This window comes from Dendrobates tinctorius, unplaced genomic scaffold (genome assembly GCF_039654945.1).
Source record: "Dendrobates tinctorius isolate UK_male_01 unplaced genomic scaffold, ASM3965494v1 ptg000089l, whole genome shotgun sequence".
Taxonomy (NCBI): domain Eukaryota; kingdom Metazoa; phylum Chordata; class Amphibia; order Anura; family Dendrobatidae; genus Dendrobates; species Dendrobates tinctorius.
In genome coordinates this window covers 25,947,644-25,963,170 of record NW_027361757.1, presented here as the reverse complement: position 1 = coordinate 25,963,170, position 15,527 = coordinate 25,947,644, and the positions used below count along the sequence as shown (strand labels likewise).

At 44.6% G+C, this 15,527-nt stretch overlaps 1 protein-coding gene across 2 annotated transcripts in view; it reads right to left on the bottom strand.

Annotated features, from left to right (window-relative positions):
* Positions 1-355: 355 nt before the first annotated feature.
* LOC141098279 (TBC1 domain family member 12-like) overlaps positions 356-15,527 on the bottom strand; it is a 125,794-nt gene continuing 110,622 nt past the window's right edge. For both annotated transcript variants that reach the window (XM_073585938.1, XM_073585939.1), the window contains 3 exons: positions 10,471-10,580; positions 9,044-9,302; positions 356-7,867 (listed from right to left, as the gene is read on the bottom strand). In XM_073585938.1, the coding sequence (XP_073442039.1) occupies positions 7,802-7,867; positions 9,044-9,302; positions 10,471-10,580 (435 nt within the window). In that variant the 3' untranslated portion in view covers positions 356-7,801. The remainder of the gene's footprint in view (positions 7,868-9,043; positions 9,303-10,470; positions 10,581-15,527) is intronic.

The window sequence follows — 15,527 nt, the reverse complement described above, 5'->3', positions numbered from 1 at the left end:
TCACAGTGATCAAAATGTACATTGAATGAATGGAATCTGCTGGCCGATTAGACTGGCGCAACCGAAACCCCGGAGAAAATCCGACTCTGGGGGGCGCTATACACTTTTTCCACAGCGCCGTTAACGGTGCTGTGGTTTAAGTACCCTTAACTACCGCTGTTAAAAGGCGTATCGGCGGTCGTTAAGGTGTTAAAGGGAACACAATAACATTACTATTTTGAGGGTGGGGAGGTGGTTCTGACAGATTCCCTTTAATGAGTGCTCTTTTCTGTTATGTGAAAGTAAAAAACACAGAAACGAGAACTTATTGGCAGAAAATTATCCTACTTGTGGTCAATAAAGACAAACAACAGAGTAAAATCTTTAGCTTCCAAGTTTTATTTACATAGGAATTGTTCATCTAGTGGTCTCAAATGAAGGCTAAGTCCCTTCTATGTACATGTTCTATATACAGGTTTATACTTGAAAAGTAAGAAAACTGTACAATAGCCACAAAAAATTAGAAATACTTTGAATAACAGAAATACATAAATTATATGTAACATTCGAGTTTACACGTGAGGCCTTCAGAAGAATTATAGAGCAGCAAGAGAAAACGGGAAATGTGAGTCGGTCTGGTGGGGGTCCTCCACCGCCTCATTGCTGCCCAGGCCTGGTAATACACTGAACAATTTACATTGGTATTTCATATTTTATATTTTTTTGTCCCACAGACACAGAAAAGGAGGAGAAAGTAATAAATCACAAATAAGCAACATACACACAATACCATTGAACGGTAATTGCCTCAGAAGACCCAGGGGGCTTGGAGAAAACTACAATCAAGAGTAGTGACTTCCACATGAAATACATCATTGTAAGTTTCCAATACAATAAGAAATGTTAGTATATTGGGAATTGTAATAGATCACCAAGCAATGCTCACATCATATAAATCTAGCTGAAAACTTCAAAAAGTTGGTCATAGACTTTCGTCTTCTAACAACCCAAGTCTACAGGACCAAAGCAATCTATTCCAACCAATTCTTCACACATCTTTGGTCAGTAGCCTTTCACAAGCCAACTGTGGCTTTCATATAACTCTAAATCTAAAAAGGTCTGTCTAACCTTTTTGGAGATTAGTGGTGTCTATGGTTAAGGGCCAGTCACACTAAGCGATATCGCTAGCAATATCGTTATAACGTCCCTGGTTTTGTGACGTTATAGCGATATTGCTAGCGATATCGCTATGTCTGATACTTACCTCCAACCGGCTCCCCCGCTGACTATCGCTGATCGCGCGAGAACGTCGGGCCGTTTCTCGTCGTCAGCTTCCTGTGGCGCCGAGCGACGCGTGGACGCGGGTGGGAGGACGTCAGGATCGCCTCGTCTGACAGGTAAGTAGCGACCCCTGACCCCTGCTATGTCGCTGGTGAGATCTGCCTGTTTGGCAGCTCACTAGCGACCAGTGATGCACCAGCGATCCTGATCGCGTCATATCGTTGGTCAGGATCGCTGGTGCATCGCTAAGTGTGACAGTACCTATAGTCTCCACCAAGTCATCTCTTATCTATACATGTAGATTAGGTAGATTTCCTTTCAACATTTAAAAATGGTAAAAAATGTCCAGTTATGAATATTCAGCCCAAGACTGTTCCGATTTTTAGTAAAGAGCACTAAGAGACATTTTTTTTTTTTATATAATGTGCCACAATTTCAACCAACACAAAAAGGTAATAATGTACATTAGTGATGAGCGCAAGTGATGGTTACTCGAGGTTACCTGGGTGCCAGGGCTGTGGAGTCGGAATCCATTTTGGTGGAGTCTGTGTCATGGAAATTGAGGAGTTAGAGTCGGAGGTTTGGCTTACCAACTCCACAGCCCTGCTGAGTGCTCAGTTACACACAGAGAATCGAGTGCTCGAGTAACATGTTCGAGTCCCTGCGGCAGCATGTTTGGCGGCTGTTAGACAGTCACAAAACATGCGGCGACTGCCTGACAAACAGAGGCAATCCCCGCATGTTTTGTGGCTGTCTAACAGCTGCAGGGACTCGAACATGTTACTGGAGCACCCAAGCCAACATTGAGTAACGAGCACTTGTGCACATCACTAGAGTACATAGTTTGTTTTACTCATTGTGTACTACTTTTTTTATTCCATATTTTAATCGATGTAAAACTTAAAATTGACATAACAGTAAAGGAAAATATTTCCACTTTCCTAAGTATTTACAACTGTAAAATTTAATAAAAAGTGTTTCCCCCCCATATGTTGTCAACTTGCGGTTTTAAGGCAGTGATTTATACGCTTCCTTCAGCTGGTCGAGCATTTAGTAGGCCGAACTCCCCAATTACAGTAGAAGAGGATGACAATCTAATGTGTAGGGGACACTGACTTTCCCTGATACAGTAGAAGCTAGGTGAAACATCGGACATGTTTGATTTCAATGTGCCCAATCATTGGGGAAAAGTATCAAGAGGTGTCTACAGGATATTTCCCCCTCCAGATTGAAACAAACATGTTTGGCCAAATTAAGGGTTTGGTGTGAGGAGAGATTACCGCTGGCCAGACGTGTATTCGGCCACGAATATCTCAGGACTGTGTTACATGAGCATAACGACAGCTGATAATCTGGCGAGTTCAGTGACAGCTCCTCCAGGCCACTCGCTGTCTCCACCATGCCATGGTGTCTGGAAACACTCATTGCTGCTGGAGCTCCTCTTTAATCATTCTGTAGACTGCACATTTACGACCCATCCACATCACATTTTTTCCTTTATATTCTGCATATACACAAATAGGTAAAAATCATCCAATGTATGCGCTGACCATAAGGGCTATATATGCCATTGAATGTCAAAGTAGAGAGTGTCACGAATTCCGAGTAGAATACACTTTTCGTGGTGATCCAAAAAAAAAAAAAAAAAAAAAAAAAAAGAAGAATGCGGAGGCATACCAGTCTGATCAAACCCAAAAATACACTAGTTTTGGAAATATATTGAGAAGTCAAATAACTAAACATGAACAGACTCCAATTCTGACAGCACTGACCACCAAAAATGACACCAATGAGAAAATACAGTGCAGAAATCCAGCAAGAGAGTTATACTTCCCCCAAATACCCCCAGAAAAGTGTTCACTTATGATCTGCAGCCCAAGAAGGCAGCAAAATGGCTAAAATCGCAGACGAGTGCCATCTCTCACACAACAAAGAATGGAGAGGGGCTGAAAAGATACTAGAAGAATTGCCTGGACGTTCAGTATTGCACATCATAAATCCACTCTCCAGATTTAGCACCTTCAGATCACCTACAAAGTAGCACTGAGGGGCCGTCCTACATGTCACAGTAGTAATATATCTGCACAAACCTCAGAATGCAGCAGAGCTATAAAACCAGATTGGTTAGTGTTATTGAGCAATGTGCAGAATCCCTCAGGGTCGTGACATTTGCACTGAATACAACGGATGTCAGGAAAGCTGCACTTTACATTTACCATTCACAGGTGCCATAGTGGTACAGCATGGCAAACCTCGGCTCTGCTTGGCCCATGGCCAGTATGGATGGTGGGCAATCACTTGCAGATCTGTACTAGAGCAGCATTCATCTGTGGATGACACATTTTCCCATTTAAAAAAAAAAAGCTAAAAATTGTCAATTTAGGATACAGCAGTTTTGGCCCCAGATTAATGTGCAATTCACGCAGCAAGCTGAGGTTTTGTGAATCCACAGCCTGTCTTACCAGTCATGTTATTTTTTCCTGTACTTTGGGCCATACTACCATCACTGCATATATCTAATATGTAAATGACTGATTCATTCAATACACCTGCATTAGGTGTTGGAAAAAAAAAAAAGGCTTGTTCACATGCAGGGGTCATGCTGCGGCTTTAAACTGTACCCGCCCTATGTCGCTGCAGTCTTTCCACAGTTCTTCTGCCCTACCACTTTATTGTCTGTACTGTGCAGGGAGAGCGCCGTTTTAGCTGCAAAACCGCGTAGCCATTAGGATCGGCGGCGCAGTCTTGTTTCACACAGGGCGGATATGCTGTGGATTTTCCATCCAAACTTCTCTGCAGCATATTACAAATACTTAATTGTGTCCCATGTGAAGATATCCAGACAGCATAAAAACACTCATGTAACAAGTGAGAGGACAGAAACAAATGACATGACGGGACTGCAACAAAGTGCAGGTTTTAAGAGCAACTCCGAAATGGAGCCATGAATTTGGGCACTTTAGAAAGGTCCGCAAAAAAGTGCACTCTTAAGACGACAGATGCAGGTTAAAGTGTAAGTAAACTATTAGCAGTCCTGCAGATCAATGGAGGCCTGGGTCCTGAGACCCCACCGATTATTCATAAGACTGTGCAGAACCCCCCAGCTTCTGCACGTCAGTCTAAGAGCTCAGTACATGGCTATGCACATGAATAACACCTACATAATACATTTCTCACCATCACATCGGGCCATACCCAAAAACCATGAAATCATAAGGGCATATTCCCATGTCTTAAAGATTGCTAGAATATGCCATTATTGGCGGGATTCAGATTGACAGTTCACAGTGGTGAGTTAATGAGGCAGCATGCAGCAATTTCATTCTCAGGAGCAACCGGCGTCCTTGAGGTCAGATTACCCCTTAATAATATGGTGTCATTTGTGATCTGGGCCCTTTAAGTTGACCATACACAAGTTAGCTGGTGGCTGAGCAGCCATCAACTCCAACCTCCCTATAAACTTGCACAGTCAGTCTGGGAAGATTACTGTAGTTCTGACAGATATTTCACCTGGCAGAAGCGAGAATCAGTACCCGGCACCATGTATCTAATCTGGGTGGCCACCTTTAACAATGTAAGAAAGTCGTGTGTCCCTTCAGCTGGCTTTTAAACTTTCTAGAACTGCAGAGAGAGAGCCTGCTGACAAAGGCTGGTTTCAGACTAGCGCATTTTACAGGCAGCACACGGCACTGCTAAGCCCCGCCCCGTCCAGTCAGTTCCTCCTACTATCGCACACGGCTGCATGCGATCTGCGCACTCTCTCTTTAGCATAGGGTGCGCTAGTAGGATTTTTGCGTGCGCTGCGCACTTTTGAAGGTGCGCCGAGCGCACCAAAATGCAACATGGTGCGTTCGCCACACACCAGCGCACCTTCAAAAGTGCGCAGCGCACGCAAAAATCATACTAGCGCACGGTCTGCGCACCCTATGCTAAAGATAGGGTGTGCAGATCGCATGCAGCAGTGTGCGATAGGAGGATATGACCGGATGGGGCGGGGCTTAGCGGCGCCATGCACTGCATGTAAAGTACGCTAGTCTGAAACCAGCCAAAGACAACGGAATTTGAGGCAAATACATTTATATTCTCGGGTCAGTAAAACTGTTTTACAATGTCGATGTTGTATTCATTCATCTTTTAGCCCAGGATGAAGCAATGCAGTCTGCTCCCTCTCTGGTCAGGACGTCCACAGATGCGGCACTCAGATACCAGCTAACCACACTGGTTATCACCTGAAAAGATGCCAAGGAATGGTGCTGATCACCATGTACATGTACTGAGCAGTAAGATTTCTATCTTTACGATCGAGACCTTTTAAACTTTATTTCTAAAGCCATAAAACCTGCTTCTAAATTATGTATCATTGTGGAGTGATATCTGTATTTCTCAGGCTTTATTCACATGGCCAGCTGATATTTCCATTTTTGAGATGGGAAAAACAAAAATAAAATGTTCTAATACAGGATCCATTCATTTAAATGGGAATTAAAGTGCCATAAAGTGTCTTTCGTGTGCCTACTTTCCAGGTGCAATCAATTTTTTTTTTAAGCAGGATCAAAAAACTAGTCCTCAAAACTTTCTTGTTAGGCTCAAAAACACATAGCAACTGGATCGTTTTATAAATATATATATTTTAACATTGACGTCTATGGGAAACTACTATAAAGGATGGTTTAAACTTTGCATTTATTTTTGCTCTCTGTAATTCATCGTTTTTTTTAATACTGGATTCTTTACAAACGGATGAAAACTGGGTATGTGAACAGATGTTTACTAGACATAGAAGTACCAGGTCCACTGGACGTTATGTAAAACTAAATATGGAACACACAGTACTAAACACAAGGAAGGAAACAGAATTACAGCAAATGATAACACGTGGCTTTGCGGAGGTACATTAAGGGTCCCAAGATCTCCTGCAGTGAGGATTTTGTGAAAATGGTGCGTCAGCCACACTGTAAGGGGGAACCTGTTATAACATCGGCAGAATAAATTGGACATTTATGGATTTTAAATCTGATTGGCATTATAATGCAGACATTCTCCACAGTTTGTGCATGAGATTCCTTCTGTTTGGAAAAACAGATTTCTTTCACAGTAGAAGCACTAGGTTTCAGATTTTAAGTGAATCTGTCACCGGCCTGATGTAGGGGAGGATATCCTGATTCCAGCGATGTGTCAATTACTGGGCTGCTTGCTGCAGTTCTGATACAATCACCGTTTTATCTGCTGCAGATCTAGCAGTTCTCTGAATGCTGATCCCTGTATAATCCCACCCACACCTCTAATTGGCAGCTTTCTATTCTTGCACAGTGAGTACAGAAAGCTGCCATCCAGTGGTGAAGGTGGGCATGAGCTGCCTAGCAACAGGTTTACTTGTCCTCTAATAATCTCCTTCTGATAATACAATGATTTTACCAAAACTACAGCCAGCAGTCTAGTAAGTGATATCACTGGAATAAGGGTCGCTGTCCCTTTAAAGAAATCTCATGGACAAGCTGAGGGGTATGTCCATATACTAAATCCACTGTACATGTGCCCCAAGTGCTTGAACCCTAAATGGCACACTCCTTGTAAAACTGAAATGTGGCGTTATGCCCAGCGCAGGGTTTTAGTGGGCATGCACCGAGCCCTGTATGAGGAATAAGGCCTTTTCACAAGGCGTTTGCGGGGAGAGCTCCTGTGGCACGCATTAAGCAACCTATAGGTTTTTAAGTTAAGGTTCCCATTTTGTTTCTGCATGGAATCGTTAGTCCGCAAAGAGGAAACCAAGAACCAACTTGACTCCGCAGAACACAGTATCAGTATTACCTGAATTATTCCTTTAAAGTGAAATAATGCACCTCCCCATTTATAAAGGTTGTTAACAGTGGAATACAGATTATATGTGACCATCAAAACATCACCTTATGGAGTCACATTATTGTCAGAGGAGTCAGGTCACGTGTGCTTGGAGTGCCTGTTGGGGAGAGTAGTGCATACACACCCTAAGAAACCCTATACCTTTAATATGGGATTAATTCCACCTGTAGCTGGCTGGTGGCCGGCCATTTCCCCACACGCAGACGCGTTTTTGGTCCTTTGTGGAGTTGAATGCACACGTGTCTCCCGACTATTGGTACCAAGATGCTGGGTTCAGACTGCAGTTTGATGTCTGGCAACATTCGCACCGTTACCAAAATGTAGTAACTAAAAGTGTCTCTTTTTCTGTGTCTACTTGAAAACTTAGTGTATCAGGTAAAAGTTCCAATACAAAGGTTTATTGCCATAAATATTGTTTGTATATTAAATATGTCCCATGTAGTTGGGGGGAAAAAGACCCTTTCCAAGTCCTTCAGAAAATAAAAGCACAGATTTGGGCTTTATTCTTAATACTGACAAGAGAAGGACTGGTCCTGCTTTTATTCCCTGGGGTTGTAGTCAATGTGCAATTCCCTGGCAGGGATTCTCAGATCATACTTGTCTGTAGTGGTTCTCTATCCTGGGACACAGCGTGTCCCTCCGCTTGTTGGAGTGGTTTCATGTAGTCAGAAGATCTTATTAGTTAAGTTTTTGTTGCCGGACTATTTTTGTCAGCTTCTTTGTAATCTTTCATTAGTGACGTGAATACCTGCAATGCAGAAATGAGGCAGATCAGACAAGATAGATATGAAGGATGTAACAAGGCCATTACGGTGCCACAATGAGGACCTGTAATGTTAGGAGTTATCTAGCTGCATATATGTCGCTGTTAGAGGAGCCCTTTATTGACTCCGTCTAAAGCCACATTGGACAAGAAAAAAAAAACATGTAGATTAGAAAACAAAAAAACAGCTCATTTACATATAAGAAAACACAGATAGCAAGGAATCATTTTTTCAGCTTCCTATGACCTGCATGCCCATATAGACGGCTTAGGATTAGTGATGAGCGAATGTGCTCGCATAACGCGTTATTTGAGCATGCTCAGGTGTTATCCTGTTTGTTAGGGAATCCCCACATGTGTCTAAAGGCCCCGTCACACACAGCGAGATCGCTGATTTTGTGACGTCACAGCGATATCGCTGTGTGTCATGTATCAGCGACCGCCCCCCCCCCCCCGGGTATCGCAGATCGCGCTCGAACGTCCTGGGCCATTTTTTGATCATTGGTCTCCCGCTGGCCAGCACGCATCGCTGCATGTGACAGCGAGAGACCAACGATCAGCGACGCTGGGAGCTGGTTCAAAATGTAAACAGCGGGTGACTAAGAGCCGCGCAGTTCTTAGATACCCGCTGTTTACCTTGGAAACCAGCTTGCTCGCTGGTGAGTCGTTCTATGTGACAGATCCCAGCGATCCCATCCATGTCGGATCGTTGATGGGATCGCTGGGACATCGTTGTGTGTAACGGGCTATAACAGCCACAGTGACTCTAAACATATTATCCAAGCGTGCCCAAGACAGTCAGATAACACCCATCCTGTGGCCTGCGTCCGAATCCCCCTGCAAAACGGGATTCAGACGTATGTGTTGACGGGGCCATAGACTAACGGTGCAAACAGAGCAAACGTGTGATCTGACGTGCATCATTTTCAGAAGGTGGACAATCAGACGCAATCTACAACGTCTGAGTGTCCGCCTCCAGTAGGTGCATGCGCCTGAGTTCGGAAGCAAGTTCCGACAGCACCCACGAACATGGAGAAAAGCGCAATGTGAGAGTAGAATTAGGAGGGTTGATCTTATTGACAGATTCCCTTTAAATCATATTATGAGCCACCTCACAAGCTGAGGCAGGTGCCCTAGCGACCTCTGGGCCTTCTCACTAACCTGGTTCCACTTTTTATTACTGTTTTGCATTTGAATGGCGGCTATGCAGGTGAACAGCTTCTCAGCTGTAATGTCTTCAGGCAGTTTTGTGAGGAACTGTGCTATATGAATAAAGTCCATCTGTAAAAGGATATCTTCATATAGTCGCAAGATTCCCAGAGCGGTCCTAAACAAGAACTCCTCCCCGTCCCTGCAGAACACGTCCCACACTCGACAGGCCAGATCAAGTGGCAGAGATTTACTGTACAGTGTGAATATCCTGTAGGCAGAAAACATACAAAAAAGTCAAACATTTATTGACACCAAGGTATATGGACTTCGGAGAGAACAAATGATCTCTAAGGTTAACTGTCTAACCACCAGAATGTAAGCCGCCGAGAGGTCACACACAGTTCGACTGTAGCAAGAATATGCAAGTAAATTGAATTTTATGACAAAAAATGTAGTTATAGCAAACAAGTCCTTGATATGGACACAGTGCAAACAATGCGAGTGTTTGGCTTGACAGTGAGCTCTTGCTGTAACAGCCATGGTGGGTGATATGACCTATTCTTACTGTTTAACTGCTTAGATGCTGCAGTAAATGGCAACAGTAGAATCTAAGCGGTTAAGAAATGGGGCCCCCTCTTTCACTCCACTGCCCCCCTGCAATCCACACACTGCTCAAGGCTCCTTTGGCAACCAGAAGCCAAACAAGTGCCTTAAACTCTACCAGTAAGATCTAACATAATAATTACACTACCAATCAGAATATTAAATGTTCAAGTCCCATATGAAAAAGTTCAATAACTTTTTTTTTAAGGTATAAAAAAAAATTATAGTAAAAAAACCCTCAAAAATTCACAGGATAGGTAGGTGAACACTGGGGGTCTGACCACTGGGACCAACACTGATCACTGTCTTAGACAAAAGGAGACTGAATGCTTGACCCTCACCAATCACAAACTTCTCACTGTTCCTGTGGGTAGTTGTAATAGTAGGACAAAATCAGGGTGTGTGCAGATGGGAGAAAGCTGCTACCACAAGAGAACTTTACAGGATACACAGAGGAACATTTCCTCCTGTTATCACCTCTCTCACCATATATGCACTTTGATTAATACACATGACTTTTTTTCTATGTACCAAGTGAGAAGTTGAGCAGTTGCATATCTAGTGACCCCTGTACATGACAAGACCAGTTCTCAATTTACAGTTTTGCAGGATGTAAAAGGCAGTTATGATGATCATCCCAAAAGAGAACGAACGGGAGAGTCTTCTGAATGAAGGACAAAATTATGCATGAAACCCCGAATGTAGGAAAATTTACAGAAAACAAAGGTGTAATTTCAATAGCGAACAAGTAAAAGGGGTGTACAATAGGCAATTCTGTGTAAAAGTATATATAAACGGAGTGAAGCGGGCTCTCTGGGCTCCATGTAGCATACCAGTCTATCAGGTAGAGGTCTGGAGTAAGACTATACGAATTGAAGTGCAGGAAAAGCTTGGGGAGATTTTCCTCAAAGAATACTTCAAAGGCAGCAAAGTATTTCAGCATCTACAAAGGAGAAAGATAAAAGAGAAGTGATGTACCCAGGAGAGAGCACAACCAACAGTTATTGTCTTATTAAGGCATGCAATCATATCGCTGACATCTGTTCATCCTTCTAAAGGCCCCCACAGACTAATGTCCGCCTCATGCCCAGATATCGATGGGTTCAGCCCACATTATAAATGTGTAGGGGGGGCCCTGGACATAGTGATTTTCGGGAAAGATGTTGATCGGCCATGCCAGATTTCAGCCTGCCAATCAGCCGCCGGCAGACATGTCTGGTGGTAAGGCTTTCTAATGCAACATTTTTTTAAAATGGTCCTATTCATATCAATGAGAAATCCAAGCAGAAAACAACCTCTTTTAGGCTGTGTGCACACGCTGCGGATTAGGTGCGGATTCATCCGCGCGGATTTTGTAAAATCCGCAGGTCAAAATACCTGCGGTTTTAACTGCGGATTGCTCTGCGGTTTTGCCCTGCGGTTTTCCATCTCCTCAATGGAGGATATGGCAAACCGCAGGGGAATCCGCAGAAAGAATTGACATGTCAATTCTTTCTGCGGACTGAAAACCGCAGATAATCCGCGTGGAAAATTCCGCACCGTCTGCATTGCGGTTTTTGATTCCCATTGGGAATCATGGTACTGTACACCGCAGCAAAAACTGCTGCGGGTCCGCAGCGGCCAAAACCGCTGCGGAACCGCAGCAAAATCCGCAGCGTGTGCACACAGCCTTAGGCTATGTGCACATGCTGCGGTTTTTGCTGTGGTTTTGGCCGCAGCAGAACTGCAGCAGTTCTGCAGACAGTGTACAGTAACATGTTATCCTATGGGATTTACAATCTGCTGTGCACATGCTGCAGATTTTTAACTGCGGAAAAGCTGCAGTTTTGAATCCGCAGAAAGAATTGACATGTCAATTCTTTTCTGCGGATTCTCCTGCGGTTTACCATCTCCTCCATTGTAGAGGTGATAAACCGCAGGGGAAAACCGCAGGCTAAGCCGCAGGACATTTTACCTGCGGTTTTACCTACGGTTCCGCAGACAAAAAAAATCCGCAGCGTGTGCACTTAGCCTTAGAGGAATGGAGTCAATTTTCAGTTGCAGGAATCTTAGTTGTACATGAACTCAGGGTAGGTGCACAAGAACGTTTTTGCACTTTCTCCATTATGTCAGTCCAGAAAAATCTGATGTTTTACATGGACCCACCGTCTTGCATTGCTCATTTTAATCCAACACACAGATCAAAATTGCACATGTGCACAGCTCATGGAATAACACGGGTACGAGCGCTGCCAAGATCACGGCTAGCACTCGTCCAATATAAAGGGTCATGTGCAGCTGCCCTCATATGTCAAACATGACTGTACTACCTTACTATACATTATTAATACACATAAAATATAGAATACATAATTAACCGCATGAAAAGTGTTATGGTGTCAGTCACTGTATAGTAAAAAATCTTACTACAAAAACTAGGCGTAGTCCTAGAGTTAGGCTTCACTTGGATAATATTTATGGCTATTGGGCACACTGAGCAGCACACTGACCAATGGACGTCCGTTCGCTACAGCATATGAACTGATCGATGATCAGCATGCATAAAAAAAAAAGCGTAAAGTCTTATCTGTCATTTGAGCTAAAAAAAATCGTAGGACCTGCTCTAGTGGCCATGTCCATAATCTGGAAGAGAGCCCTAAGAACCACCTCTCACTTCACGGCATTCGCAGCTCTTGTTTTGTTTAGCAGGCTTTGTGAAATCACGTGGGTGGAAAACTGAAGCTGAGAGCAAGATTAGGTTTCTCAAACTGATTATCGGCAGAGAGATTTTGTGCGTAGTCAGTCAGAACTATTTTCCTTTAAAACCACAATACCACTAACATCAAATAATACATATAAAGTAAATAAGACCGCGTAATAATCATTAATGGCAGTGTGGTTTGGTGATAGACTATTTGACTGCAAAATCAAGCAGCCATTAGTAACCTGAAAAGGTTAATCTTGGACACTGTCTTCACCCTACATAAAATATCATGTACTGGAGGCAAAGACCTGTGTCTCTCCCTAAAATAAAAACTACTGAATAAGGCTATTTTTTTACACTTACTGCATTTTTTGCGGTCTGTTATTGCAGGCCGTATTGCTGCATTTTTTGTGGTGTTCCGCAAAACTGGAACTGATTTACAATGGGGCAGTGTCTGTACGCCGTATAAAAGATCGAGCAAGCTCGATCCTTTATCATGGCCGCAAAAACAGCCCTCACAGCCGTACAGCACAGCATGAATTTTTGAGGGCTGATTTTTGCGACCCCATAGAAATCTAATGGGGCCGCAAAATCAGCTCACAAAATACGGTAAGTGTAAAACCAGCCTAAAACAGGATTCAAGTGTCCCACGAGGTTGCTGGACTATGCTTTCTATATAACACTTCTTAACAGGCAGTCCCAATGATGCTGCAGTGTATAATTCCCTGTCCACAACAAGACTATATGGAAAGACAGAATCCAGAAGAGAACCAATGCATCCCAGATTTGCATTTTTAGGGAGTGGGATTGGACATGATTAGAGTTGCGTGAACAAAGCTAATGTCTCCTTACTATAATGAAATCCATGGAGTTAAAGGGAAATTGTCACCAGGTTTGGCCGATATAAAATAGGGATTTTTGTGTACTCACCGTAAAATCCTTTTCTCCGAGCCAATCATTGGGGGACACAGACCGTGGGTGTTATGCTGCTTGCCACTAGGAGGACACTAAGTAAACCAGAAAAAAGTTAACTCCTCCCCTGCTATACACCCTCTCGCTGGATGTGATTTCTGCAGTTCGGTGAAAAAAGCAGTAGGAGCATAAACCGTCAACAATAACCATAACTATGTCAAAACCTAAGCATGCAACAGTGAGCCAATAGGCTAAAAAGGGTGGGTGCTGTGTCCCCCAATGATTGGCTCGGAGAAAAGGAATTACGGTGAGTACACAAAAATTCCTATTTCTGCTACGCCTCATTCGGGGACACAGACAGCGGGACGTCCTAAAGCAGTCCCTGGGTGGGGAGCATACATCTGCTAATACCCCATGTACCACTGAGTCATCACTGAGGTAGTGCCGATTGTAGGATGCGTCTGCCGAGAGCTGCATCCGCAGAGGCCTGAGAATGAATTTGGTAATGTTTTGTAAAACGATACGATACACTTTATTGATCCTGAGGAAATTATGGTATGGTAAAAGTATGCAGACTGGACCAAGTCGCAGCCTTGCAGACCTGTTCTGCCGAGGCCTGGTGCCAAATGTCCCAAGAGGCGCCGACTGAGCAGGTAGAGTGCGCCTTAATCCCTATAGGGACAGGCGCGTTCCTGACACGGTAGGATTCTTGAATCACCAAGCGAATCCACCTGGCTAGCATTGCTTTTGAAGCGGCTAGACCCTTCCTATGCCCCTCTGGAAGTATGAACAGGGCATCTGACTTGTGGAAGGGAGCCGTCCATGAGATGTACCGTCTCAAAGCCCTAACCACATCCAGGGTGTGGAGGGCCTTCTCAATGCGATGGACTAGTGCCGGACAAAAGGAAGGCAAAACAATTTCCTCATTGAGATGGAAAGAGGATACAACTTTGGGCAGGAAGGACGGGGACGTCCTGAGAACTGCCTTGTCCTGATGAAAATTCAGGAACGGAGGGCGGCAGGACAGGGCCGCCAATTCCAAAACTCGTCTGATTGACGTAATTGCCACTAGAAAGACCACCTTCCAAGAGAGGACGGTCAGAGACACGTCCTGCAGCGGTTCGAAAGGAGACTCCTGTAAGGCCCCGAGAACCAGGTTAAGGTCCCATGACTCCAATGGCCTTCTATAAGGAGGCGCCACATGGGACACTCCCTGAATGAATGTCTTGACCTGAAGTTTGGTGGCAATTTTGCGTTGGAATATCACTGACACGGCCGAAATCTGGCCCTTGAGCGAGGCCTAACTGCCTTTACTCCGGATTGAAGGAATTCCAATATGGCCAGAATGGAAAACACCAGAGGCGCGGCCAATCTGGCGCGACTAGGATCACTGGTACTCCCTCCGTTCTGATCTTCTTGATGACCCTCGGAAGCAAGTGATAGAGGGGGGGGTTTGAGATGTACGGGAGCCGGAACCGGTGCCACGACAGAACTAGGGCGTCCGCTCCGATGGAGCATGGATCGCGCGATCGGGCAATGAATCAACGAACCTTGTTTAGTCTTGAGGCCATGAGATCCACATCCGGAGTCCCCCAAGGATGACAAATCTGCTGAAAGACTTCCGGATGAAGAGACCACTCTCCCGAGGCAAGGCCCTGGCAACTGAGAAGATCTGCTGCCCAATTCTCTACGCCCTGGATGTGGATTGCTGAGATGGGCGAATGGCTGGTCTCGGCCCAATGGAGGATGTGACTCACTTCGTGCATGGCCATCCTGCTCCGAGTACCTCCCTGGCGGTTGATATACGCTACAGTTGTAGCGTTGTCAGATTGGATCCTGATGGGGTGACCTGCAAGGAGATGGTGGAAACTCCGTAGAGCTAATCTGATCGCACGTATCTCCAAGATGTTGATGGGGAGACGTGACTCTCGAGTTGACCAACGACCCTGTGCCGTGTGATGACGAAAGACCGCAGCTCAGCCCAGAAGACTTTCGTTGGTGGTTACTACCAACCATCTTACGGGGAGAAAAGACATCCCTTGACTCAGGGAGGACTTCATTGTCCACCACTTGAGAGCTTGTCTGACCCACAGGGACAGAAGGAACCGACGGTCCAGGGAGAACGTGTTCTTGTCCCAAGCTAACAGCAACGCATGTAGTAAGGGACGGAGATGGAACTGTGCGAATGGAACCGCTTCCATCGCTGCCACTATCTTTCCGAGAACTCTCATGCTGAAATGAAGGGAGTGAGAAACCGGTCGGGAAAGAGTCCGCGCTGCCTGTTGTAAGGCTTGG